Consider the following 26,616-nt stretch of genomic DNA (forward strand, 5'->3'; position numbering starts at 1 on the left):
GACCTGTCAACCCATTTAATTTTGCCAGTCTTACTAGAATGACCTTGAAAATACGTACTTAAGATTAAAACCAAAAACTACAGAATTATGATTGTTGTGGTAAAACTGGCATAATTGGCTTGTCTGTGTTTTATTTGTATTTGGGTATAAAATAAGATTTAGTGGAGATAGTCAGGGAACCAGGCTAACTTTACAGTGGTACCTCACATGTTTTCCATGCAAAGAGTCTGAATGATGAAACTGTTGATTATAGAATTCTTTAAGGCAGTATTCTGATTGAATTGCTTCTTGGAGAGGTATAGTAATTTGATAGTTGATCAGCCATTCGAGAAATGTCTCAAGCGCAACAGCAGTGTGTCATGTTCAAACAGGAGATAACATTTATTTAGGAAACTCAGACTTAAGGAGGAAAAGTGGTGAGGATGTAACATCTGATGGTTTGCTGCTAATTGAACATAGTGCTGAAAGCGGTGCAACGGAAATGACTGGCATGCTGTCATGTACTACAGTTCAGGCTTGCAGAAAATATGATAAATCAACAGAATTATCTGTGGAACAACATGAATTGTGGAAAATTGTGTTTTGGATATATATATATATATATATATATATATATATATATATATATATATATATATATATATATATATATATCTTGAAACCAGTTCAAGAATCTATTCAGACTGGGCATAATTGCAACAGTTCTGCTGTTATACAAAAAAAAACTTATTGTGCAAGGGATTGAGTTCTCAAACAAAATTTACACTACAAAGAATAGGCCAACCATAGACATTTGAAACTCTATCACTATAGTAAGAAAATGTCAGAATCTGAGGGAAAAAAACAGAAACAAAAGCCTAAACAGATATGTAATTCAGATTTATTTTCCAATTTTTTAAGATAATCTGACATTTTCTTACTATGTTGGTAAGTTTCAAAGGCCTGGGGGCTAACATCTGAAAAAAGTAAATAAACAGATGACTATACATACGTGTGCATATGCTGGGTCCAGTAAATGATATTTGGTTTGCAAAGGCTTATTTAGAAGGAGAGACAAAAAATGAAGAATATTGACCAGATGCCTTGTACATTAATTGTCAAAGAAATAATACAAAAGCATTAAATGCTTCTTATAAATTAGGTGTTTCCACACTTTATGTTAATGATATCAAACCATCAGCTACCATTTGGCACAGCTTACCTCGTCCCATGATTCCTCACCTCTCTCTCTCTCTCTCTCCCCCCCCCCTTCCCCCTTAGGTAGGTGTGGAGGAACTCCTCTTTAAAATATTTCTGGCAACATCTCTGCATGCATGCTAAGGCTGTTTCATCATCATTTCCATATGAAAGGATGTATCACTGGGTTCAGCTGTGCAAGAGGAAAATCCCAACATTGATGGAGGGGATGAAACAGAAATGCTGGAACACAACAGTCTGACAGTGGAATGGACACAACAGCAAGAGGAAATCAGTAGAATTTTTCCTGTCAGAATACCTTTCTCCACCATCAATCAGTTCTACCTACAAGGTTGATGCTCTGGTGGATGTAGACCGTTCATCATTTCAGAATACAATTGTTAGAGATTCCCAAAACAATTACCAGACATCTCTTGAAGCATTCGTGATCAGATAACACCTGAGTTTTCTTTATGGCAAGTCAGTACATTCAATTTAATCACCAGCTGGTAAAAGGTCAGAGCTATTTGATCTACACATACCAGCTGGTAAAAGGTCAGAGCTATTTGATCTACACATACCAGCTGGTAAAAGGTCAGAGCTATTTGATCTACACATACCAGCTGGTAAAAGGTCAGAGCTATTTGATTTACACATACCAGCTGGTAAAAGGTCAGAGCTATTTGATTTTTACACATACCAGCTGGTAAAAGGTCAGAGCTATTTGATCTACACATGCCAAGTATAAATCGTGATGAAAACATAAAATGACGTCACATATTCTTATGAAATACTCTTCATTATAAATGAAAACCTTTTTACATATGAGACTGTCCCACTAAATGTTTAAGGAACAGCTCTTACATTATTTATGTTTATGCCATCAAAACGTAAAGAACAATGTTGAATTTGGACCTATTTGCCCTCCAAATTAGTGATAAATTTAGGCGATTGTAACAGCATATTGTATCGTGAAACAATGAAAATAGAAATAATTTATTTCCTAAATGGGAATATGATTGTCAGAAACCTGAAGTTTTGCAATATTTCTACATTTTCAAAGAACTATTAAAAAATACTTATGGCAATCAAGAATAAGTTTTATTTTTTGACACAAACATGCAATCTAAGCAAATTTCATGCACGTGCCCATTTGCATTCCTCAATGAAAAGAACATGATGACAAACTGTTCACCACTTGGTCCGTTGCAGTATGCGTCTAAAGAATGAACCACATTATCACAAGTCATCTTTAAAAATGAGGACATTTAATATTGGCTTTAAACTGTATTCTTAGTCTCTTTTTTTTTTTGCTTTCTGATTACGTTTTGGGACAGTCTTTACATAAATTTGAATTTTGGGACGCTGGGAACTAAATATATTGGAGGTGCATTAAGGATATTGACAAACAACAAGAAGCAGCTTATGTTATTATTTTACTAATAGGGTCTGAAAGAAAAAATAATAATAGTGGTAGAAATAATGTATCTTTTACTTACCACGATCATTTTAAATAGCATTTATTATTTTAATTCGTTTGCATACCCTTGTATGAATTCAAAAGCTTCAGTTCCAACAAATATCATAATATTTCTCATAATATGAAATAATTTGAATCTTACGCACACAAGCTATGAAAGTACTGAAATCTGCATTGAATAAATTTAAAATGCAATATGTTGAGTATCATTATTCAATTCACATTTGATATAATTACTTCAGTACACAACTTCAGCTCCATGCAGCTGACTATTAACACAAATAAAATTTATTGCAGTAGCTCTAGAAGAAAGTATTTCTTCAAGAAAGGGATTCTATTGTACAGTTACCAATTTTGCTTTTATTCCTAAAGAGAGAATAGAATTGTTTGGAACATAATTAACATTATACAAAGGAACCTAACAAGGTAACGTCATATTTATATTACTAACTTTCTATCATATCGACCGCTCTGGTGGCCTAGTGGTTAGAGCGTCTGCCTCAGAAGCAGGAGGTCGTCGGTTTGAACCCGGGTCAAGTCATACCAAAAACTTACAAAAATGGTACTAACAGCTGTCTTGCTTGGCACTCAGCATTAAGAGGTTAGTGTTTGGACTGGTCAGCCTGGTGTCAGGATGTGATTGGGTGGGACATCATGCTACAGGTGTGCAGCATGATTTCCCAGCAGTAGATGTCACTATAAACAGCCACACTGCAGAGATAGTAGCGATATGACTGAAAAATTGATTGAGCTACGTTAAAAATCCTAATCACACACACGTATGTCATGTCAGTAAAATTATTCAATGGCAGTAAAGCACCACACTCTGCTTTGTGCCCGTTATTGGGAATTTGATCATGGCTCAAAACTTGGAAACTGTCAAGATGGCTATCCTAGAGCTTGTTACGTATATATGATTTAATTTGTATTTGATTTGATTGATTGTAGGTTTTGGAATCTTTTTATTTTCCTTAACATGTCAGTGTAATGTAATTTTGTTTACAAGGAACTTGATATTTTCCAGAAAATTCAGTTTGACCTGAATGTTTGCAGAAATACCTAATAATAGAAACATTTGTTTCTATTTTTGATTTAGTTCCTGGCCTTGATTGAGAGTCAAGTAAACAACTTTTTCTCAGAGTAAAATGATTGGTTCTTATCAAAGACATACAGGAGCTATGTGACTTTTAAATGTAAACATGATCACTTGATCCTCTATTTTGCAATTAGGCATTTCCAAAATTGCAAAATACTTAGTATTAATAGTGATGTCAAGTTGTTTTCTTTTTTTGTGACCAGTATTGAAGTTTTGAGTTTTTGAGCCACGTGTTAATTTTTCTTCAGATTATTTGGACTCCAAAAGATCAATTTGTTTCTCTGGAAATAATTTTGTATTCATGCAGAATTCTTGAACATGGAAATTTTATTTGGATTGCCAAGACCGGAGAATTAATTATTGTGTTACTACAAGGAACTGTAGACTTCAACACAGTACAGGCTACAGTATACGTCATCGCCATCCATCTTGGATTCTTCACCGGGACTCGAACTTGGAATCATTAGAACATTTCAGTATTAGGACTTACAAATTTTTATTCATGGATTATTCTTGTATTTATTTTCTTCAGGGAAATAAATTGTTATCTTTTTCAAAGCTTGTTGTTTTCACTCTTTCTTGTGTTACTGTTTATTCAAGCCTAGACACATAACATAAGAAGCTATACACTTAATGGGCACAAGGGAACATTTGTGATTGTACATATTGGCTCATAACATGGAAACTTAACATTTCAACCATGTACCTATATACCAGTATACACTGGATATTAAGAGAAACATCTTTACAGTATTGAAAAATTTGCCCCTGGATCAGACCATACCTAGCTATATAGATAGGAAACATGGTGTCATTTACCAGATTCTAAGTATATTCCTTTATCTCATTTTGGATTAAACTTAATTTGATGGTTACCCAAGCATTCATCCAGTGTGAAAACTACAGTGACGATGTCCACAAACTCTTTGAAAACAGAGTTTACGGATACTTGTGTATTTTATACAAAATTTTCTAATATTATTCTACTTGTAATGCTTACTGACACTAGCCTGATGGCTGGATGATATTTTGTAAATTTTTTCAGAATCAGTGTTTTTTCTTGAAGGTCATGGTCACATTAAGTTTTCAGTTGACATTTACAGTAGATGTTACTATATTTGGAACTTGAGCTTGGAAACTTTTGAATGGCAGTACATCATAACTTGATGTTACTTTGAGCTTTCATTCATGGACTGCTCCTATAAGGCAAGGTCTTGGGCATGTAAATGTACAAATTCTTGTTTTTTTAAATATATCACACCTGAAATTTGTTGATTCTCCAGTTGAATTGTTCAATCTGACATTAATAAAAAGTGGTGTACATTTTTTCAAGTTCTGCATGGCTTAGGAGAAGACATATTACCCTGTCAGCTTGAAATTCAGAAACACATGACCTTGTGTATTTGAAATACAAGGGTTCGGGAATACAACCTACACGCTCTGAAAGAAATTGCTATTGTTTTGGATATTCATAATGGATTATTCTTACTTTCCATGTCCTTCGATATAAAAGTAAAAAAACTCGGGGGTGGGGTGGGGGAATAAATGCAATAATATGGTATAAATTTCTTTACAAGAAATGCAAGGGCCATTTTCGGACTAGATTAACCTCGGAATGTTTGGAAACTTAAGGGATGAATGCTCTTTATTTTAGAAGAAAAAAAATCCTGAGGAGAAAATATCAGGTTCTAATTGATTATGCCACATAGGAAAGGAGGGAGAACGCTGCACACTGGAACAAATATATTTGTATTAATCCATTTTGTTTTTCTGTTGTTTTCATTCCATCCATTATGGAAACCCATTTAAAGTAACCGGTGCCTGTTTGCTGATTGTCTTAACATTAAATGTATATTTGTTTTTAAAATCCTCAGTTGGTGAAGTTATAAAACCATGCTGTATGTTGAACAAGTGCCTCACCAGCTGTGTAATTAATAGCTATTGTACTCTCTCTCTCAAATTAAATAGGATCAACCATCATTCAAATTATTAATAACATAGAGTAAGCTTTTCCCTGGAATGATATGTAAAGAAAACAGCTTTTGTTGCAGACATTTTAAACGTTTGTGGTTCTTCTGTATGAACATATGGCTATTAATAAATGTACAAAGTGTGTATTCACTGCATTTTTGTGAATAAAATAATAGTTTTTACATTAAGTCAGTGCTAAACATAAACATGAGGGAAACATTTTAAAGGAAAATGTGTCAAAGGTAATCAGTTGAACCTAGCGGAAATATACACACCATTTAAATAATGCTGCAAAACAAAAATCCATTGTGTTTTTTAGGTTTTCTCAGTATTATGCAAATTTTGTGCAGTGCACAATTTAGGATGTATATGCTTTGGCCATATATGTGATGGGTGCTTTTTAGCCAACATATCTATAATCCATGAATAGTAGGTACCATAACAAAGAAAATGAAATACATCTATAAGAATGTACATCTTTTATCTTTTTAAGTTCCATCTGGATCTGATGAAAGGCCAAAATGTACCCTTACAGTACCTACCCCTTTGTACAATAGCGCATTGCTGAAATTGTGTAGTCCATTTAATCAACTTGTTTCAGATTATTCACTATTCTAAATATATCGTGTTTATTACAATGGGTTACTGAAATTGTACTGAAAAATTCATGTGAACGTTTTCAGGAATTTTTATTACAAATTCAGTCATCTACTCATGAATTTTAAAAATTGTTATAAAGAACTGCTATTAAAACGTGGCAGCAACAAAAAAGGAACTGTTTATGTTGCCAGATGTTTTCCTGGCATCACATTATTGACTTTCTTTAATGTTTTATCAGTTAAGAACATAAATGGTAAACCACTGACATTGTGGGGGATCCAGTAAGAAATCTGCTGAATAACGTATTTCATCTCATGGTGAAAAACTTGACTATTTTCACTTGTGGCTTTGCCACTTATGAAAATAGTTTTTCATCCACTCAATTAAATATATCCATTATTCGTTGCGAGCAAATACCCTGTCTGTATTCTTTGGCTTTCAGGTAGCTGATCTTTAGTGTTTAGTCTAAATCAACTGTGTAAAAAATTTGCCTTTGTTCTTTACAGCAGCAGTTCTACTGATTTCTTAACAGTTAATGTGAAATTTGGATGACAAAATAATTAAGAATCAGTCTTATTCACTTACATTTCCACTGCTTTGAGAATTGATAAAAGATTCTTTGATTTAAGCTGCCTTGTTGTCATCATCTCCAGATGCTATTTGTTATCAACAGACCTTGCGCCTCGGATGTGGGAGGTCGTGGGTTCAATCCCTGGCTGAGTCATACCAAAGACTTACAAAAATGGTACTAACAGCTGCCTTGCTTGGTGCTCAGCATTAAGAGGTTAGTGTTAGGACTGGTCGGCCCAGTGTCAGGATAATGTGACTGGGTGGGACATCATGCCACATGTCTGCGGCATGATGCCACAGTGCTAGACATCACTATAAACTGCCACACTGCAGACATTGTAGCGATATGACTGAAACATTGTTAAAGCCACATTTAAAAACCAAACCACACACACAAATCAACAGACCTTGTCCTACATCGCATGGCAGGCAACAGTATATGCAAAAGTTGGCTACAATATGTATGACACAATACAAAATAAATGGATTGGTTGAAAGTGCTTTATTAATATTCATTTATTTCAGTTTTTTGCATGTCTTTTTGTTGTTGCACATATCAAAGTGTTAACATTTATATTCCAGAATAATGTATACGAATTTATATTTCAGTAATCTGTAAGCAGAATATGTATGCATGGACTTCCAAAAATATGGAAGTTACAAGAATATGTATGCATGGACTTCCAAAAATATGGAAGTTACAAGAATATGTATGCATGGACTTCCAAAAATATGGAAGTTACAAGAATATGTATGCATGGACTTCCAAAAATATGGAAGTTACAAGAAAAAATGTAAAACATGCTGATAAACTATAAATTATCAAATGTTATTTTTCATAATGTCGCTTAGCCTGCAATATATAAATGCAAATTGAGTGGTACTATTACAGTGCTTGTGAAATGCTTCAGTATCTGACTCTACCAATATTCTGATTCATGACATATATTTTATAAAAATCCAGGTATGTACTTTAATGTGATGGTTAACTGATGTTTATGAAGAATGCTCTAAACCCTGCCCAAGCTCCTTTGCATACAAAAACCTAAATGAAATTTTAAGGTCGTATGGTTTTAGACTTGACTGATTTTCTAAACTTGTGCAAAATGAAAGAATAATTTTCAAGGTATTTGACCCCAAATTTACAATACATTTTCAAACTGCTGGTCCTCTAGTGGCTTGTAATATTGTGCAATCACTTGCATCAGGCCTGAATTAAACTGGCTATAGTCTACAGATGTGTAATTTTGTGCAATCACTTGCATCAGGCCTGAATTAAATGGGCTGTAGTCTACAGATGTGTAATTTTGTGCAATCACTTGCATCAGGCCTGAATTAAATGGGCAGATGGGCTACAGGCTATAGATAAAGAGATAGTAGGTGCTAAGTGATGTTGATTGCCATGTTGGGGGACTCACGGTACTAATTCAGTTCCCATAGTAAATCTATGAAAACGCCATGATATTAAAAATTCAATAACTTGAAATTTGTGAGTGCTCATGATCAAGCCTATATTTATCAGTATAGATGAAACCTGGTTGTCAGCTTCTGTGTAGAGGAAAGGATATGAACCGTGGCATTTTCTGGACCTGCATGTGCTTTCAATTCCGCACCAAAGAATCGGGTGCTAACTTTAGTAATGAGTGTTCCAAACTTGATGCACATGCTCGATTTGTATGAACATAAAATACAACTTGTACACCCCCACCACTGATTTTAAAAAAACAAACAGAATCAAGGAGATAACAAATGCACAGAACTTTGTAATTTCATTGATTTATAATTTCTAACTCAGTTGTCATCAAGCAGTCTCTAACCCTGTCATCTTTATTGTTTTTCAAAACCTGCTACTGAAGTCCATTTTCACTGAAGGCATACACATACATAGACGGTAAACACCGTGTCATCTGCATTCAATATATGCAATGTATAATTCCAACATTTAAAAACAAATTCGGAGAGGGGTTTACCCTTACATATCATCACATTGGAAATTTACAGAATTATCCGGAGCTTAAGGAATACTGTGAATTACATAACTCCTTTTGTGTGAAACACAGACTCATGCTGCAAGTATGGACATTTGTTAACTGTTTAAGTTCCAAAGGGATTGAAAAGGGTCGGTGACAGTGTTAAAGGCTCCTTGATGGAAATAATGTCATTAAAGTTTTGTGCATTTTATTAATTATAGTTTATGCATTTTTTATGTCCTTGATGGTTTTAGTTTAAAAATCAGTGGTGGGGTACAAGCTGCCTTTTATGTCCACGCAAATCAGGAAAGTGCAACTTTCTCCAAGGTGCAAAGTGGATAAGCAATTTTGAAAGCCATGCTTGATGCTATATACATGTAAAGGCTGGTTGCTGGTCATTGGTGCACAATCTACATAAATATGATAGATAACAATTTTGCAGAATAAAACCACAATCAGGTATATACAAAGTAAATATATGCTAACAAATAACTAAACGATTCATGGTATAAAAGTAAACCTACAAAATATATATAATAAATGCAGGTAAGACGTATTAACAAAGATGCTGCTGAGTATTGTGCTTTCTCTGATTTAAGACACAAAGACATTTTCTCAAATATTTGACATCACACTTTTCTCCTCTTTATTATACTTGTTCAAGAACAAAAGCATAGAAATTACAAATTAAAATACATGTAAAAGCAGAGACAAATATTAGTATTGGATTTGTTTATTACCTGGTAAAACTAGAATTAAATTTTCCTGGCCAAAAATACATCCTTAGGGCTGTTCTGGTAAAATGTATATGGGGTACAGGGAAGGCACTTCAAATGAAGTAGTAATCCACAGATGCAGTTGTCTAATCTTCATAGAAACACTGAGTAATCCAAGTACCTTGGTATACATGTTTTGTGACAAGTATGCCTTCCCTGCTTACAATGTATGTCTAAATGGAACAGCCCTGAGATAACAAGAGCAATTAATAAAAATGTTACACATTTCCCAAAATACTGGTGAAATGGAAAGCAAATGTGCTATCTAAGTTATTTTAATTCTTCTGAAAAATTAAAAAAGCTGGTAAATGGTCCATTTCATGCAGTCTTCTAAATGTAAAAACACGAGGGTATCCAATATTATGTACAAGGGAGAAATATTCTCTAACGAAAGGTGCATAATCAAGATCTTAATAGTAGCGATCATGTGACTAAAACTTGCCACAAGACCAATATTTAAAAGGGCTGCATTAGGAAAACAAAATGTATGCAAGAGACTTAATACACACTGGTCCCAGTCTGAAAATAGTTTAACTTGGCAGTGAATTGTATAGTGCGCAACATACATCGTTCAAGATCTATATGCATGTAAATAAATACAATATATTTAAATGAAAATATTTTACACAAAGAGAAAAGGTAAACATCATCTCTAACAGAACAGCACACAGATAATGCTTCTTTTTGTTCTTCACAAACTCAACTGAACCCAGTATCGCAAAACCTCTTAAATTTTCGTCCTCAAATTTACATTTTTAAATATCATGCTTGGTGCTGGTGTTGACAACAATTTTGCAGTGAAAATTTTAATAATCGAGGAATAAAGTAAAGTCATGTTATCCTGAATATTTATAGCATAAGCTCTAATTATTTCTTGGAAAAGTGTCAAGGAATGTTGCAAACTTGAGGAATTTCTAAATTTTTATTCTAACCCTTAAAGTACTATACAGTTTTGTAGTAAATGACTGAGAAAATAAATAAAAATTGCATTGTTAGGTAGTAATGTATAATTTAGGGGCAAAAAATGGAGACTTCTGATACCCAATATGCAAGTAACAAACTACAGACAATGCTAATACACATCATTCCCTCTGTATAAGGCACTTCATTATAACACAGTTCTCGTTATAAGGCAGGGATGGTCATGGATCTCATTTCATGATTCTGAAGTAGAATTAAGCGTATGATGTACTTCTTTATAAGACTATACTCTATGGCTCCCTTGGCAATGTAATAATGAGGCAGTACTGTATTATGATACACTAACAGTAGTTTAAGTTTTGCAAAGGTCTCAGACATGATAATGTTTAAGAAACTGAGCAAACCAAAGTACACCAATCCTTCATTACAACAATGTCCATGGGTTATTTTGCATTATTGTGAGATTTTTTTTGGGTTTTTAACTGCACTTAACATATTTTTGGCAAGATCATGCTGAGGAAATGGGAGCTAATGCTTTCCCAAGGGCATATGGAGGCAACCAACCCAGGTTGGCCTGACCAGGTACTGAACCCATGACAGTTACAATGAAGTATATTATACAAACATATCGTAGAAAAGAAAATGTTATTATATTGAAGGGCACTATACAGAGGGATTACTGTAATGCCAAGTATTAAGTGATTGATGTTTAAGTTATTTAAGTTTTACTGTATTTCATGTCCCCAAGTGCCTAGTGACTTTATTTTGAGGAGTTTATAGAAAATTTTGTGTCTTGCAATAAAACCACTACTGTGAATGGAAAAAGAAAATACTTTAAAACAAAGCAATTATAAAAATTATAAAAAGGGTATTTACAATATCTTTTTTAAATAAGGCCATGTTATACATTATATTAAACCTTAACAAAACTGTGTGACATCAACATTTACAAAGTAATTACTATATTCTACTGGATTTCTCATAGGAGGAATACAACTTATAAAGATGCAGGATTGTTATTCATTGCATTTGAATTTAAATGTTAACTCACAACGAGGAATGCATGGGGTGGTTTTCATTTATTTTATTTAAAAAATGATAATTGTTATAATAATTTTGGGTGATTTCTTGCAAATATCATTACACAAATATTACTTTACTGTTTTTGGTGTAGAACTGTTGTTAAAACTGATCAACAAACAACAATCTTCCTCCGACTCAAATTTTAACAGTATTTATATAACAATGTCATGAAAATTCAACTGGTGCAAACAATTAAAATGTTAAAAACAAATTCTATATCAGACAGTGGCCACTTTAAAAAAATGCTAAGGCCCTAATCACAATTATTATATAATAATGCTAATTTGACCATCTTATGGTCTTTTTCAACCATAAATTTCAAAATTCCAGAGTTCAAAAAGATTTAAGAAAAGCTCTGAATACTGTGGTCACCTAACATGGAATAAATTACAAATGAAATAAGTATTATAACTGAACACTTTTCACATAAGAGTATTACAATAGCTACACGATACTTCAAAAATAATTTATAAGTATAACTTCTTATTCATCCCCATTTTCTTTCTATTTTTTTGTTCAAGTTTGCTTGCATGAGATAATATTGTTTGCAAATATCTGTACTTAACACCTTTGAACTCTTGCCTGAAATACTTGTACACAACAGATGGCCTTAAGGAAGATAAGTTCTTCTAAACAAATTTGGTTAACTTGTTATTATGATCCAGTTCTCCCACACATGCAAGTACTTCATTGTTAATATCCATGTATAAGACAGATAACTGCTACACTTCAGCTAATGTCCAGACACTGTTTGGCTGAAAGTATTTGTTATTGCCATGATTGTCGAATCATTTTTTTCTTCCAGGGACCACTCTCAATCTTCCTTCAGCTCTTCTCGTACACTTAAGCAAGCCTTCTGAGTTAGAAGCGTAAATTTTTCTGAAAGAAAATGGGAAAAAGTCTTAGATGCATATTAAAATTCACTGCCATAATCAGTTGAATTAATGATCAAATCACCAAATATGTTTACAATTTGCCACTTTAATAATCTTAAGATAAATAGTTAATGCAGGACTATCCATGTTTATCTATGTAAAGATTCAAACCTTGCAAGTTATTTTATTTAAAACTTAAAGCCATACATAACTCTTTACTTACATTAAAAAAGAAATATGTATAGGAACAACAAGTATGTCCACCCACCTGATGTAAATTCAATTAGTTCAATATCCAAGGGCAAAGTCTGAACTCAAATGGAAGCTTTCACCCAGTCAAAGAGAGAAAGAAAAAGGGATGAAAATCAAAACTGACCTCATTCTTGATATTAATCCCCATAGTTAATTTGGTTTCAACCCATAAAGTTCTAGGGCAAAAGCAAAATTTCATGATCTAATGAACAAAAGATATCAACTTCATTTAATGTATGCAGAATATAGTAGGGGTGCAACAAATATTTTCCACACGTGTTTACTGTTAAATGTGGTTGAATCTGCAGCAATACAAAACCACCACATTACTGTTATTGTTCATACTGGAAACCACAACATACTATTGTTGCTCATACAAAAAAACCACAACATACTATTGTTGTTCATATTGAAACCACAATATACTATTGTTGTTCATACTGGAAACCACAGCATACTGTTGTTGTTCATACTGGAAATCACAACATACTATTGTTGCTCATACAAAAAAACCACAATATACTATTGTTGTTCATACTGAAACCACAATATACTATTGTTGTTCATACTGAAAACCACAGCATACTATTGTTGTTCAAACTGGAAACCACAGCATAATATTGTTGTTCATACTGGAAACCACAATATACTATTGTTGTTCATACTGGAAATCACAGCATACTATTGTTGTTCATACTGGAAACCATAGCATAATATTGTTGTTCATACTGGAAACCACAATATACTATTGTTGTTCATACTGGAAACCACAGCATACTATTGTTGTTCATACTGGAAACCACAAAGTAATATTGTTGTTCATAGTGGAAAATCACTGCCTGCTTTCATTCCTGCTGGAAACTCCCACATACTATTAATGTTCGTAGTGTAAACCACCACATACTACTGGGATGGAGATAACAAATCAGTACAATAAATAAACTGCCCATGCCTTTTAGTACCTTACTACTCAATTAGTCCATTTCCTGTTCTAGCGTGCACTTCATTTTTGACTGATGTTTATCTTTATACCTTATACAGGGCATCTGGAAGATTGGCAGATATGCAACAATTTCCACCAATATAATCACATCATACAACATCAATAAAGCTGTGATGTAAGGCAATGGCCAAGAAAATATCATCAAAAGTTGCCTTAAGGTTATTACCTTATTTATGTATGTATACATGTTCATCTAACTGCAAAACAGTACTGACCAAGATTTACATTATAATAAGCAGCAAGCAGATCAGGAGCTACCCTATTTGCATTACCATAATAATTCTCCCCCATTCAGATGCCCTTTATTTCCATCTTTTCCAGTTTGGGAACACCTTTATTAAGCAAGTTTTACATGGTTTCAATTTCAAAGTCTGTTGGGTGGATTCCAAAGTAAAATTGTCTTTTAAGGATATTCTATTTTTAGAAATGGCCGCCATATTTGATGATGGATTGGCATCATTTGTACAAAGTTAAAAAAAAAGTCTTCCATATTTGATACTAGTCTGGCATCATTTTAACCACAATGCTGGGATACTTTTTGTCAAATCTGGTCAAAGATTGTTGAATGTTTTTTTAGATAAAGTTTCTTAACTGTTTATCTATTTTTATTATTGATGGCCTTATTTGATTGTAAATCAGCATCACCTGCAAAGATCTGAAAGTCCTTCATTCAAGGGTAATGTCAGATTTTTTCAAATTATGTTTAGTGGATGTTTAGTGTGTGTGATTTGGATTTTTAACAATTTTTCAGTCATATTGCTACAATGTCTGCAGTGTGGCAGTCTACAGTTATGTCTAGCACAGGGGCTTCATGCCGCAGACATTATCCTGATACCAGGCCAACCAGTCCTAACACTAACCTCTTAATGCTGAGGGCCAAGCAAGGCAGCTGTTAGTAACATTTTTGTAAGTCTTTGGTATGAATCAGCCAGATATCGAACCCATGACCTCCCACATCCAAAGACGGATGCTCTAACCACTAGGCCACTGGAGCGGTTCAGTGGATGTTTAGAAAAAAGTCTTTAAAGAGTTTCTATTTATAGTACTAGCAGCCATATTTGATGGAAGATCACTAGCATAAATCTGATAGTATTTTTTGTCTGGATGCTTTTTATCTTTTAGTCATGGTTGCCATATTCAATGTTGGATTGGCATCATTTGTAAAAATCTTAAAGTCCTTAATGTTAGAATGCTATCAAATTTAGTCCACTTATTATTAAAGAGTGTTTGGAAAGGATTCACTTAATGGTTTTCATATTTTTCTTATCTACTCCTTTTTTATGGAAAATCTGTATAATTTGTATACAACTGATAGGCCTTGATGTTAGGAAACTTTCCATCAAGTTCAATAAAAGTCTGCTGAACAGTGCTGGAGACGACATTTCAAAGTTTTTAGTAACGTTAGCCATATCTAACGGTGGATCAGAATCTGGAATATGTCAGCATACCTTCTGTAAAATTTAGTCAAGTTATGAGTTTTGGAGAATTTTTTAATTTTCTTTTAGCAATGCCTAACATATTGGCACGTACTGAAGAAACTGAAAAGGCCATGGTGTCAGAATGCTGTCTGTAAAATCGTGTGCAAAGTAATGAGCATGGATATAACAGCAGTGAGTTGACAACAAATGATGTATGACAGATGAAGGACTGCCCTTTAAGCCCACTCAAGCACATTGCCTGGTGAGCTAAAACAGAAGAGGAAACAAAGACTACTAAATGGCCCTTTTAAGAAATGTGAAGACATATATAACATATTAAATTTGTCATACTTTATAATTTGTTTTGACTAAGCTACTTAACCTTTTAAATATGGGAATGCCAATATTAAAGAAGATTTTAGCAAATTCCAAAAGGAGCAACACCTAAATTTGAATAATTTTAGTAAGTGCAATGAATGCAGAGCCACTAATCTATCAGGAAGGTAATTATATATAAAACACTTCATCAGGTAGATCCTTATTATCTATATATAAAACTCTTCATCAGGTAGATCCTTATTATCTATATATAAAACTCTTCATCAGGTAGATCCTTATTATCTATATATAAAACACTTCATCAGGTAGATCCTTATTATCTATATATAAAACACTTCATCAGGTAGATCCTTATTATCTATATATAAAACACTTCATCAGGTAGATCCTTATTATCTATCATGTGTCTGATTTCATTCTCATCGTGATTATATTGTCTCTGTACACAATGCCTCATCAGGATATATAATTCCTTTCATACTACCATGAATTATTTGTATCCTTGTCCACACATTAATTTATTTATATTTACAATGCAGCATGTCAGTGTACATTGTAACACTGCATCCTTATTCACACATTAATTTATATACAGTTACAATGCAGCAGGTCAGTTTACATTATCTACATTGTATCATTGTTCTTACAATAATTTATATATATTTACAATGTAGCAGGTCAGTGTATCTTATATACATTGTACCGTATCCCTCCAGTTCATACTATTTTTTACAGTATTTATATTTACAATGTTGCAGGTCTGTGTATCTTATATACATTGTACCCGTATCCCTCCAGTTCATACTATTTTTTACAGTATTTATATTTACAATGTTGCAGGTCTGTGTATCTTATATACATTGTACCCGTATCCCTCCAATTCATACTATTTTTTACAGTATTTATATTTACAATGTTGCAGGTCTGTGTATCTTATATACATTGTACCCGTATCCCTCCAGTTCATACTATTTTTTACAGTATTTATATTTACAATGTTGCAGGTCTGTGTATCTTATATACATTGTACCCGTATCCCTCCAGTTCATACTATTTTTTACAGTATTTATATTTACAATGTTGCAGGTCTGTGTATCTTATATACATTGTACCGTATCCCTCCAGTTCATACTATTTTTTACAGTATTTATATTTACAATGTTGCAGGTCTGTGTATCTTATATACATTGTACCCGTATCCCTCCAGTTCATACTATTTTTTACAGTATTTATATTTACAATGTTGCAGGTCTGTGTACACTATATGCAGTTCAAATGATAACACATTTCCTAATAATTACAAGTTTAGCAAATTTAATAGTAGGCATCTAATTATGTGAGCACTAACCCAGGATGTCCCTGAACCATTTGGGTTTACTTTCCCACATGACTCCGATGAGGTACACAGGAATGCCAGTAAAGACCATGATGATGCCAATGAAACACTCCATGGGACTGGACGTGAGAGGCATGATGATAAGAAACAAGCAGATGATCATGAAAAACACAGGAAAGCCAATGTTGACCTGCAATACAAGAAAGATTGCTTTTAATATGCATTATATGTATGTTTGTACGCATTAATGTTTGATGGCAACCCAGTACAATAATGGCTATATGATACCACTCAAAGGTTCTAAAAAGGTAAAAATTAAAAGTACATGCTGCTGTGAAATAATATCATCATTTGAAAACGATACAAGGAAAACTTATAACACCAAGAATCAAAGATGTATAATATAGAATTCATGCGGTCATGAATGTGGAAGATCGTGTACAAAATCATTATGAACTGCAATTATTTCGGATTTCCTTTCTTTTATGAAAAACTGTAAAATGAAGCCAGTCAGTCACAACCATAACATCAAAACACCATTTTTAAAAATCTTAGTCTTCGCTCCTTACATGAAGGAAAGTCCTTGCTTCTAAACTTCCATATTTTGTCATGTTGCTTAACACTCAGTGTTGGGTGGCACTCTATGACACTTGAAAAATGTCAGCTCTTTATTTCTTGAACTTACCTTAATGTTTCTTTCCATATCTGGCCGTGAATATCGCAGATACAACAGTCCAGCAATGCTGACACCAATAAATGCTGACTCAACAAAACTGGCATAGTTGATAAGAGCATAGATATCACTGGATGACAACATGATCAAGGACATTAAACACTGCAAACAAAAAAAAACAGTCTCTTAATATTCTATCTATTTAAAGTCATTTCTCGCTATAATTTGCTAAGCATATCCACACAAGTGTACCACTAAACATATCCACACAAGCGTACCACTAAACATATTCATACAAGTGTACCACTAAGCATATCCACACAAGTGTACCACTAAATATATTCATACAAGTGTACTACTAAACATATCCATACAAGTGTACTACTAAACATATCCATACAAGTGTACCACTAAACATATCCATACAAGTGTACTACTAAACATATTCATACAAGTGTACTTCCAAGCATATCCACACAAGTGTACTGCCAAGAATATCCATAGAAGTGTACTGCCAAGCATTGCCATACAAGTGTACTGCCAAGCATATCCACACCAGTGTACTGCCAAGTATAACCATTCAAGTGTACTGCCAAGCATATCCATACAAGTGTACTGCCAAGCATATCCACACCAGTGTACTGCCAAGTAAAACCATACAAGTGTACTGCCAAGCATAGCCATACAAGTGTACTGCCAAGCATAGCCATACAAGTGTACTGCCAAGCATTGCCATACAAGTGTACTGCCAAGAATATCCATACAAGTGTACTGCCAAGAATATCCATCAAGTGTACTGCCAAGCATTGCCATGCAAGTGTACTGCCAAGCATATCCACACCAGTGTACTGACAAGCATATCCATACAAGTGTACTGCCAAGCACTGCCATACAAGTGTACTGCCAAGCATATCCACACCAGTGTACTGCCAAGTATAACCATACAAGTGTACTGCCAAGCATAGCCATACAAGTGTACTGCCAAGCATATCCACACAAATGTACTGCCAAGCATATCCACACAAGTGTACTGCCAAGCATAGCCATACAAGTGTACTGCCAAGCATTGCCATACAAGTGTACTGCCAAGCATAGCCATACAAGTTTACTGCCAAGCATAGCCATACAAGTTTACTTCCTCACAAGTGAGTCTCCTTATGCTGAGACACATTTAATAACAAAATCAACATTCATCTTCAAAATGGAATCCATTACAATATTTGTGTTATTTCAGGGACTATGTTATAGCTGGGATTATGTTATATGAGGGACCATATTATATCAGTGACCATGTTATTAAATAAGGGACTATGTTAAATGAGGGGACTTATTATGTCAGGGTCCATTTACAAGACCATATATCAAGGACCATATTATCTGAGGGACCATATTATATAATAGGCCATGTTAAATGAGGGACCATGTTAAATTAAAGTGCTTTATGGTGAGGAGCCACTCTATTTATCTACCTACCTATCTACCAATACATGTACGTTAGTATAACCAGTATTCCAAATCTGCAAGTTTTTGGAGACTTGCGTTTACTGCTGATAAATCAATAATTCATAAGAATATGGTCGGGCAATTAAGATTCTACTACATACTGCTTCATCTTTTTCCTTAAATTTTTAAACTGCAAACTTGGATCAACACAACAGGCAACAAAAAATGTTAAGTGTTGCAAACGTAGATAGCTGCAATGTTAGAAATTATAACTTTGTAGGTGTTTGAGTTGGCTGTTACTAAAGACAGCAGTGTATGTATTTTCAGATCTTATGGATTCTCTTCACATCCCCATACTGTTTTTTTCTTTTCTTCTGCAAAGCAGCATATTTAAGTAATTTATCCCTTGATCTCAATATCAATGTACCATTCTTACCAGAGTGATTAACTGTATAGATACAAGAGAGTAACACCGAGTGGTAATGTGAGACGAATCTGATAAAAATACTTAACAGACAATAATTTGACCATTTTCAGACATTTTAAATATCTGGAAATGTTAAAGTTCTGAAATAGACTTTATAAAGATGTTAAATTTCAAGTTTTTGTTTGTTAGAGAGAAAGAGGATAAAAGAAATAAAATGTTTTTCTTTTCTGATTTAGAGCCATTTCTTTTTCAATCAGATGTATACAGCATAACAGTCCTTAGTTTCTCATGGTTACAACCGATACCGTAAGTACAGCATTATCATATGAAGCTGTGGAAATAAACAAACTTTGATCCTAAACATAAAAAATAAATGACATTTTTATTCTTACCCCAAACAGCAGTGATGGCATCGGAGTATAATGTTTGATGCTTATTGTGGCCAGAAATCCTGGTAAATGACCCTGCCGAGCACCAACAAAGAAAAGCCTGTAAATAAAATTACATTTAACGCATTAATACTAATGCATACTTCACATTCAACTGTGAACAGCACAGACCCAGCTCTGCTATTCCACAATATAACTACAAATAAAGGTGTATGCAGTTTGCTGGGAGTTACATTTAAAATCACCATTGATCTGGATCAATGTTCTTAACAACTGTATGTGCATTATACATGGATACAGTGAATTACAATTTAACACAATTATGCAACACCAGATAAAATCTGAATATTACAAAACTAGCAGGTTAAAATTGTTCTGATGGCTTATACAGTGCTATGCCAGCACTATATTTTCGAACACCTTGTGAATAGATATGAACTGACTCTGAACTCTGATGTCTTTTTTAGACACAATGTTTTTGCACCATTTGACACTGGCAATAAATATATAAATCTGTAAAAAGATTGTATTTAAACAGAAGTTCTGTAAATTGGTATCACAAATGCTGTATAATAATTCGGTTTAGCCAAGCTTGGTGGATTTTGAGGTAAAGTTGTCTATTAAGGATATTCTATTTTTAGTAATGACTGCTATTTTTGGTGTTTTAAAACTGAAGAAGACAGACGAAGATTTTAATTGTCCAGCACGAAAAATCCTCTTCATAATTTGACGTCGAACTGACAAAAACACTAATGAAATCATGATTTACAAAATATGAATTCCTACAATATGAAAAACAGAGCAGGTAGATTTGCATTATCAGACATTACTAAAACATCAACTTCATCTAAAGAATACCCCTATTTGGAAAGTGAAGCTCATTCATGCCTTCTGCAAGCTATCTACAAGTAATAACTGCTTTTTTGCAAAGTTTGTGCAGCATAATGTACAGTAGCTGCCACTGAAAGAACATCCAGCTGGGAAATGGTACAATTAACAGGGGAAATAACTATATTTTATAGTTTAGAACACAGCTGGATCTGCTGATCTGAACAAAAAGTAACATCACAGAAAATAATCCAGATTTTATATTGGGTACAAAAACAAATGCATAGCTATATGTAATTCAAACTAGAGATCACTCAGTAATACCATTACCTGCAAAGGTGTGAGGCATAATGTAATTTACAGGTGTACTGGAAGCTATTCAGGACTCGGATTACATGCCATGATTTGACAAGCATGTTTAATTAAATATGTGTTGGCCTATAATTTTGCTATAAACAATGCAGTGCACAGAAGATAATACAGTAGAACCTATTTATCTTGCCTGGTTTTCTTATCTGAATGACTTGTTTTGCAAACAGAATGTTTCTAATGGCTGAGAAAGTAAAGCTAATTCAGAAAAGAAAATCAGTACTGATCCAAATGCCCATAATAACGGTTTTTCTTAAAACAGCTCCATGAGTGTATATTTTGTAACATACAAAGGCTTCCCATGAGATTGTAGCGAAATGTATTGATGTCTAAATATATCAGGGGAAAATATTAAATGTGCTAATTATCTCTGGTGGAAATTCATGAAAGCTGAATACATGTGACATGCCAAACTGGGTTGATTTACAGTTAGCTTAAATTCAATTAACTTACCTAGATGATGTAAATATAGCACCATTCACACCTCCAAAGGTTGAAAAGGCAACAAAAAGAGGCATAATCCATGCCATTACTCCATAAGTTCGGTCTGCAAATGTCTGAAAGAGACATTAAACACATACAAAATTAGCTGGGTTTTATCACAACGCCACAAGTAAACAAAACTGGAAAGAGACTGGCAAAATGCAACAATTCTTTTTTAAAAATGACATGCCAATTAATATTTGCTAATTCTGATCTCTTAATGCTAACTACTGAAAGAAAAATCAATCACAAGAATTATTTTTATGCTGCATTAAAAATCATAATCGAGGAAAGTGGCATGCACTAATACTGCACTTGTACTCTCTAATTTGGAGTACATCAATTACGAATATCCCAACTATATTTAACAATAATTTCATTCTTTTATACAAAAAGCATTTTTTTATTATACAGATGCAAATATTTTTTTACTTGATAATGAGCTGATAAATATAAATCGAATGAAATTTCTACATAATTTTTTATCCAATCCAAAAATAGATGACAAGTACATGATGAACTGCAGGTAATATGAAACAAAGGTTTTGTGATGCAAATGGTAGATGTTTTATCTTTAAGGGTAAAATAATGGTATACTTTTGTATTCTCCAAAAGACTGATAAGGAGATACATAAATATTACGGCTTACCACTGCCACGGCATTTGATGCCAGCATTTCCTGTGGCGTCATCACAGCAAAATAGGCAATGTTGGCCAAAACATAGATCATTGTTACCAATGGAATTGATATCCATATTGCACGGGGAAGATTTCTGTAAGTTGGAAACGTAACCGTCATTAAATGTGTGCTGTATTTATCCAATGATAAATCCATGCTTGCAAATAAGTCCACCTTATACCTTATTACAGCATATTCCACCAAGGATATCTTTTGTAATCATCCCACTTCCACACGCACTTTTCCCCCTCTATTTTTCACAAATTTACAAGGATACCTCCTTGTTTTACAATGAGATGAAAGGGTTGCCAGAGGAGATATATAAACATTACAGCTTACCACTGCCACAGCATTTGATGCTAACATTTCTTGTGGTGTCATCACAGCAAAATAGGCAATGTTGGTCAAAACATAAATAAATGTTACCAATGGAATTGATATCCATATTGCACGGGGAAGATTTCTGTAAATTGGAAACATAACCATCAATAAATGTATATCATATTTACTCAATGATAATCCCATGCTTGATAATACCCAATGGGCTTGATAATCTGCAATGATAATCCCATGCTTGATAATACCCAATGGGCTTGATAATCTACAATGATAATCCCATGCTTGATAATACCCAATTGACTTGAAAATCTACAATGATAATCCCATGCTTGATAATACCCATTGGGCTTGAAAATCTACAATGATAAACCCATGCTTGATAATACCCAATGGGCTTGATAATCTACAATGATAAGCCCATGCTTGATAATACCCAATGGGCTTAATAATACATAATAACAAGCCCATGCTTGATAATACACAATGGGCTTGATAATCTACAACCATAAGCCCATGCTTGACAATACACAATGGGCCTGATAAACTACAATGATAAGCCCATGCTTGATAATACCCAATTGGCTCGATAAACTACAATGATTAGCCCATGCTTGATAATACCCAATGGGCTTGATAATACATAATGATAAGCCCATGCTTGATAATACCCAATTGGCTTGATAATCTATAATGATAATCTACAGTAGTCAATCATTGTAAGAAATATAAGCATTATAATAAAGAATTCCTGAATCCTGGTACTTTTTTTTAATTCAGTTAAGCAATGAAATTTTAGATGTGAGTGACTACACTTTGGCTACATGTTGTGCCCACTTAAGACTACACTTTGGCTACATGTTGTGCCCACTTAAGACTACACTTTGGCTACATGTTGTGCCCACTTAAGACCACACTTTGGCTACATGTTGTGCCCACTTAAGACTACACTTTGGCTACATGTTGTGCCCACTTAAGACTACACTTTGGCTACATGTTGTGCCCACTTAAGACCACACTTTGGCTACATGTTGTGCCCACTTAAGACCACACTTTGGCTACATGTTGTGCCCACTTAAGACTATACTTTGGCTACATGTTGTGCCCACTTAAGACTATACTTTGGCTACATGTTGTGCCCACTTAAGACCACACTTTGGCTACATGTTGTGCCCACTTAAGACCACACTTTGGCTACATGTTGTGCCCACTTAAGACCACACTTTGGCTACATGTTGTGCCCACTTAAGACCACACTTTGGCTACATGTTGTGCCCACTTAAGACCACACTTTGGCTACATGTTGTGCCCACTTAAGACTACACTTAGGCTACATGTTGTGCCCACTTAAGACCACACTTTGGCTACATGTTGTGCCCATTTAAGACTACACTTTGGCTACATGTTGTGCCCACTTAAGACTACACTTTGGCTACATGTTGTGCCCACTTAAGACTTCTGCCAAAAATCACTCCTAATAGCTTCTCATAGTTAACATTTTCAACTGCCTTATTATTAATGTAGAGTGATATGTCTTTCTTCTTTAACTTCTCAAGTTTTTTAGATGTTCCCATAAGCATACATTTTGTCTTAGATTCAGCTATTACCATCTTATTTTGTTTTGACCATTCCACAATTGATGTAAGGCCTCAATTTAGTTTGCATTGCTACTTGCATCATCTGCAAACATGTCAGTATTTGAATACTGAGGCCAGAGTGGAAGGTCACTGATAAATAAAGGAAAGAACCACATGACATTTTGTGTTCAATTTTTCTCAGTGTAGAGAACATCATATTCACTCACAATATCAACTGTATACTGTAGATCACAAGAAACTCCAGTCTTTACAAAAGGTTTAAGTCAAGGATATGATCATTTTGTCCACTTTCAGAATACATACTATCTATATTGGTAAAAAAAAAACTGGTTGTTTAAGACAGCTATATCCTGCACTGAAGAAGCAAAGCTGTCATTATAATCAACTGAGTTGGAATGTAGTGGTTTTTTATGGATTGAAATCATTCAGATACAGCCACAAGAAGCTTAGAATGTTTATTTTCTTTAAAACAATTTGCCCAGTAACTTTTCATTTATTAAAAAGTTTACTTTATTTTGCCATTTGCTATAGCTTTTTCAGTCATAATATTTAAAAAAAAATTCCTTTTATCAGTGGTGTAGCTAGGATATTTGGGCCCCCAATCAAAGGTTACCAACAGGCCCCTGCCTAATCTATGGCGTAAAAAAATTAATTCATAGACTTTGTATACTCTTGCCATATGGTAGCTATGCTTCTGCCTTTCATGTTTATTTTCCTTTATTTCAGAAGTTATTCTTTAGGTTGATATTGATGTTTGAGCCATTTTATTTTGTTATTGCATATTTGTTAAGAATGTTATTAAAAAGTCCATATCACAAGTCAAGAGCTGTGTAAATGTAAAAATATTTTCAATCTCATTGAAAGGAACTTGAGTCAGGCCGTAAAGGAATTCTTTTCTATCAAAATGTTTAATGCCCCTATACTTTCATTCTGTGAGATGTCCAACAGAGAAATATAACCACTTTATGGCGAGTGATTGTTTCATATTGAAAATTTCATGAAAACTTAGAAATATAGTGAAGTGATAATTGCAAATTTGTATGTGTTGTATAGTAGAAATGGTCAATTGTCTTTAACATTCTGGAAATCTTCTACCTGACGTTACCTACCTTGGATGATATACAAGTAAAAAATACAAGTTATTCTAACTCGGTTTAGTTCAAATTAATAAATGTATATTTGTCTAGGTATTGGGAGGTCTAATCGTATCATGAAACCCTTTTGCACAATAAAATACTGACATAAAATGTTTGCTTTTCTAAAATAGGAATTCTATTAAACCCTTTCCAACAACCTGTAAATCTTCTACTCAAGTAGTACTAATATTCAGAGCTAGTTGCCTTCTGCAAACCAAAGTTTGTTGAACTGCTGATAAAGGAATTAATTAGTTCCATGACTTGCCATTCTCCTATTAAATGACCATCTTCAATGAAGTATAAAATATGCTACAGTCTCACACAATAACTGGGAACAAGTCCAAATAACTCAATAAAGCAAGCTTAATTAAACAATAAACTAACCCTGTCAATATCTCCATCTGCCCAGCAAAAAGAGAGCAATTCAAACTGCCACAGTTTATACTAGACCCATCAAATGGTAATTAGATTGGCGGCATGATACTGCAGCAAAAGGAGCAAAGACTGTCCCAGGAAATTGAAATCATATCAGGCAAAACACACGACAATTTCTTGAATCTGCTATCAAAGCGCATTGGAACCGATTCACAGAAGCATTGCTTTATTAGGAACAGTCAATAAAAAACATGCTCCTAAGATTCATGCTTTGTTACGATACGATGTCACTCCATTTTAATGAAACTTTTGATGCCAATACTGAAATCTCTAGTGATATTCCAACACTATCAATTTAACTGTATCCCCTAAACAAAAGGAGATTTGGGAAAGAAATCTAACTTTTCTTGCATTCAATTATTATTCCTAATATGGGAAGGTCAACTACTGAGATTCTTTTTTTCACACTGCAAAAAGATGGATGATGAACAAATTGACTGCTTTGAAAATACTGAATATGCTTTCAAAAAATGGGAATACTGCATATATAGTTTTTAGAATTTCTGACAATAAAATGAATTATCAAATTCCAGTGCAATATTTTAAACTTCAAGAGACATTTTGTAATTACTGTATCTACCAGTGTTTAACACATAGCTAACTGCAAGCAGACTTGACTCTAATCTGCCATTACAGATCACTGTCCATTCTTCTAATTCTTTATACAGTTTTCAGTGACAGTCCCCACTCTAACAAAGCAGTTCAGTATAATGCAACTAAAGGTCAAAGGTACCAGTTATGTACCATGAAAAAGTAGTTCCCTACACAGCATACAAAGGGAGGTGGGGGAGAGAAAACAGCAGACATACTTGTAAGGATCTTTCAGCTCTTCTGTGACAAAATTCAAGTAGTTCCTGCAAGAAAAAGATGTCATTTTTACAGCCTGTCATGGAGATCAAACACAAACATCCTGCATGACAACGTTAAGCATGTATTTTCTTTACAAAATACTTA

At 33.9% G+C, this 26,616-nt stretch overlaps 1 protein-coding gene across 2 annotated transcripts in view; it reads right to left on the bottom strand.

Annotated features, from left to right (window-relative positions):
* Positions 1 to 7,380: 7,380 nt before the first annotated feature.
* Positions 7,381 to 26,616, bottom strand: part of LOC149787349 (large neutral amino acids transporter small subunit 2-like) — a 42,489-nt gene continuing 23,253 nt past the window's right edge. Inside the window, exons 5-11 of one of the 2 annotated variants that reach the window (XM_089977906.1) lie at positions 26,472 to 26,516; positions 22,128 to 22,251; positions 21,449 to 21,552; positions 19,802 to 19,898; positions 17,552 to 17,701; positions 16,879 to 17,056; positions 7,381 to 12,522 (exon numbers count right to left, since the gene is read on the bottom strand). In XM_089977906.1, the coding sequence (XP_089834032.1) occupies positions 12,458 to 12,522; positions 16,879 to 17,056; positions 17,552 to 17,701; positions 19,802 to 19,898; positions 21,449 to 21,552; positions 22,128 to 22,251; positions 26,472 to 26,516 (763 nt within the window). In that variant the 3' untranslated portion in view covers positions 7,381 to 12,457. Of the gene's footprint in view, positions 12,523 to 16,878; positions 17,057 to 17,551; positions 17,702 to 19,801; positions 19,899 to 21,448; positions 21,553 to 22,127; positions 22,252 to 22,496; positions 22,621 to 26,471; positions 26,517 to 26,616 lie in introns of both variants that reach the window. The other variant, XM_089977905.1, reaches the window with a different exon arrangement.

This window comes from Sinohyriopsis cumingii, chromosome 12, assembly GCF_028554795.1.
Source record: "Sinohyriopsis cumingii isolate HCF-2022 chromosome 12, ASM2855479v2, whole genome shotgun sequence".
NCBI classification, from domain to species: Eukaryota; Metazoa; Mollusca; class Bivalvia; order Unionida; family Unionidae; genus Sinohyriopsis; species Sinohyriopsis cumingii.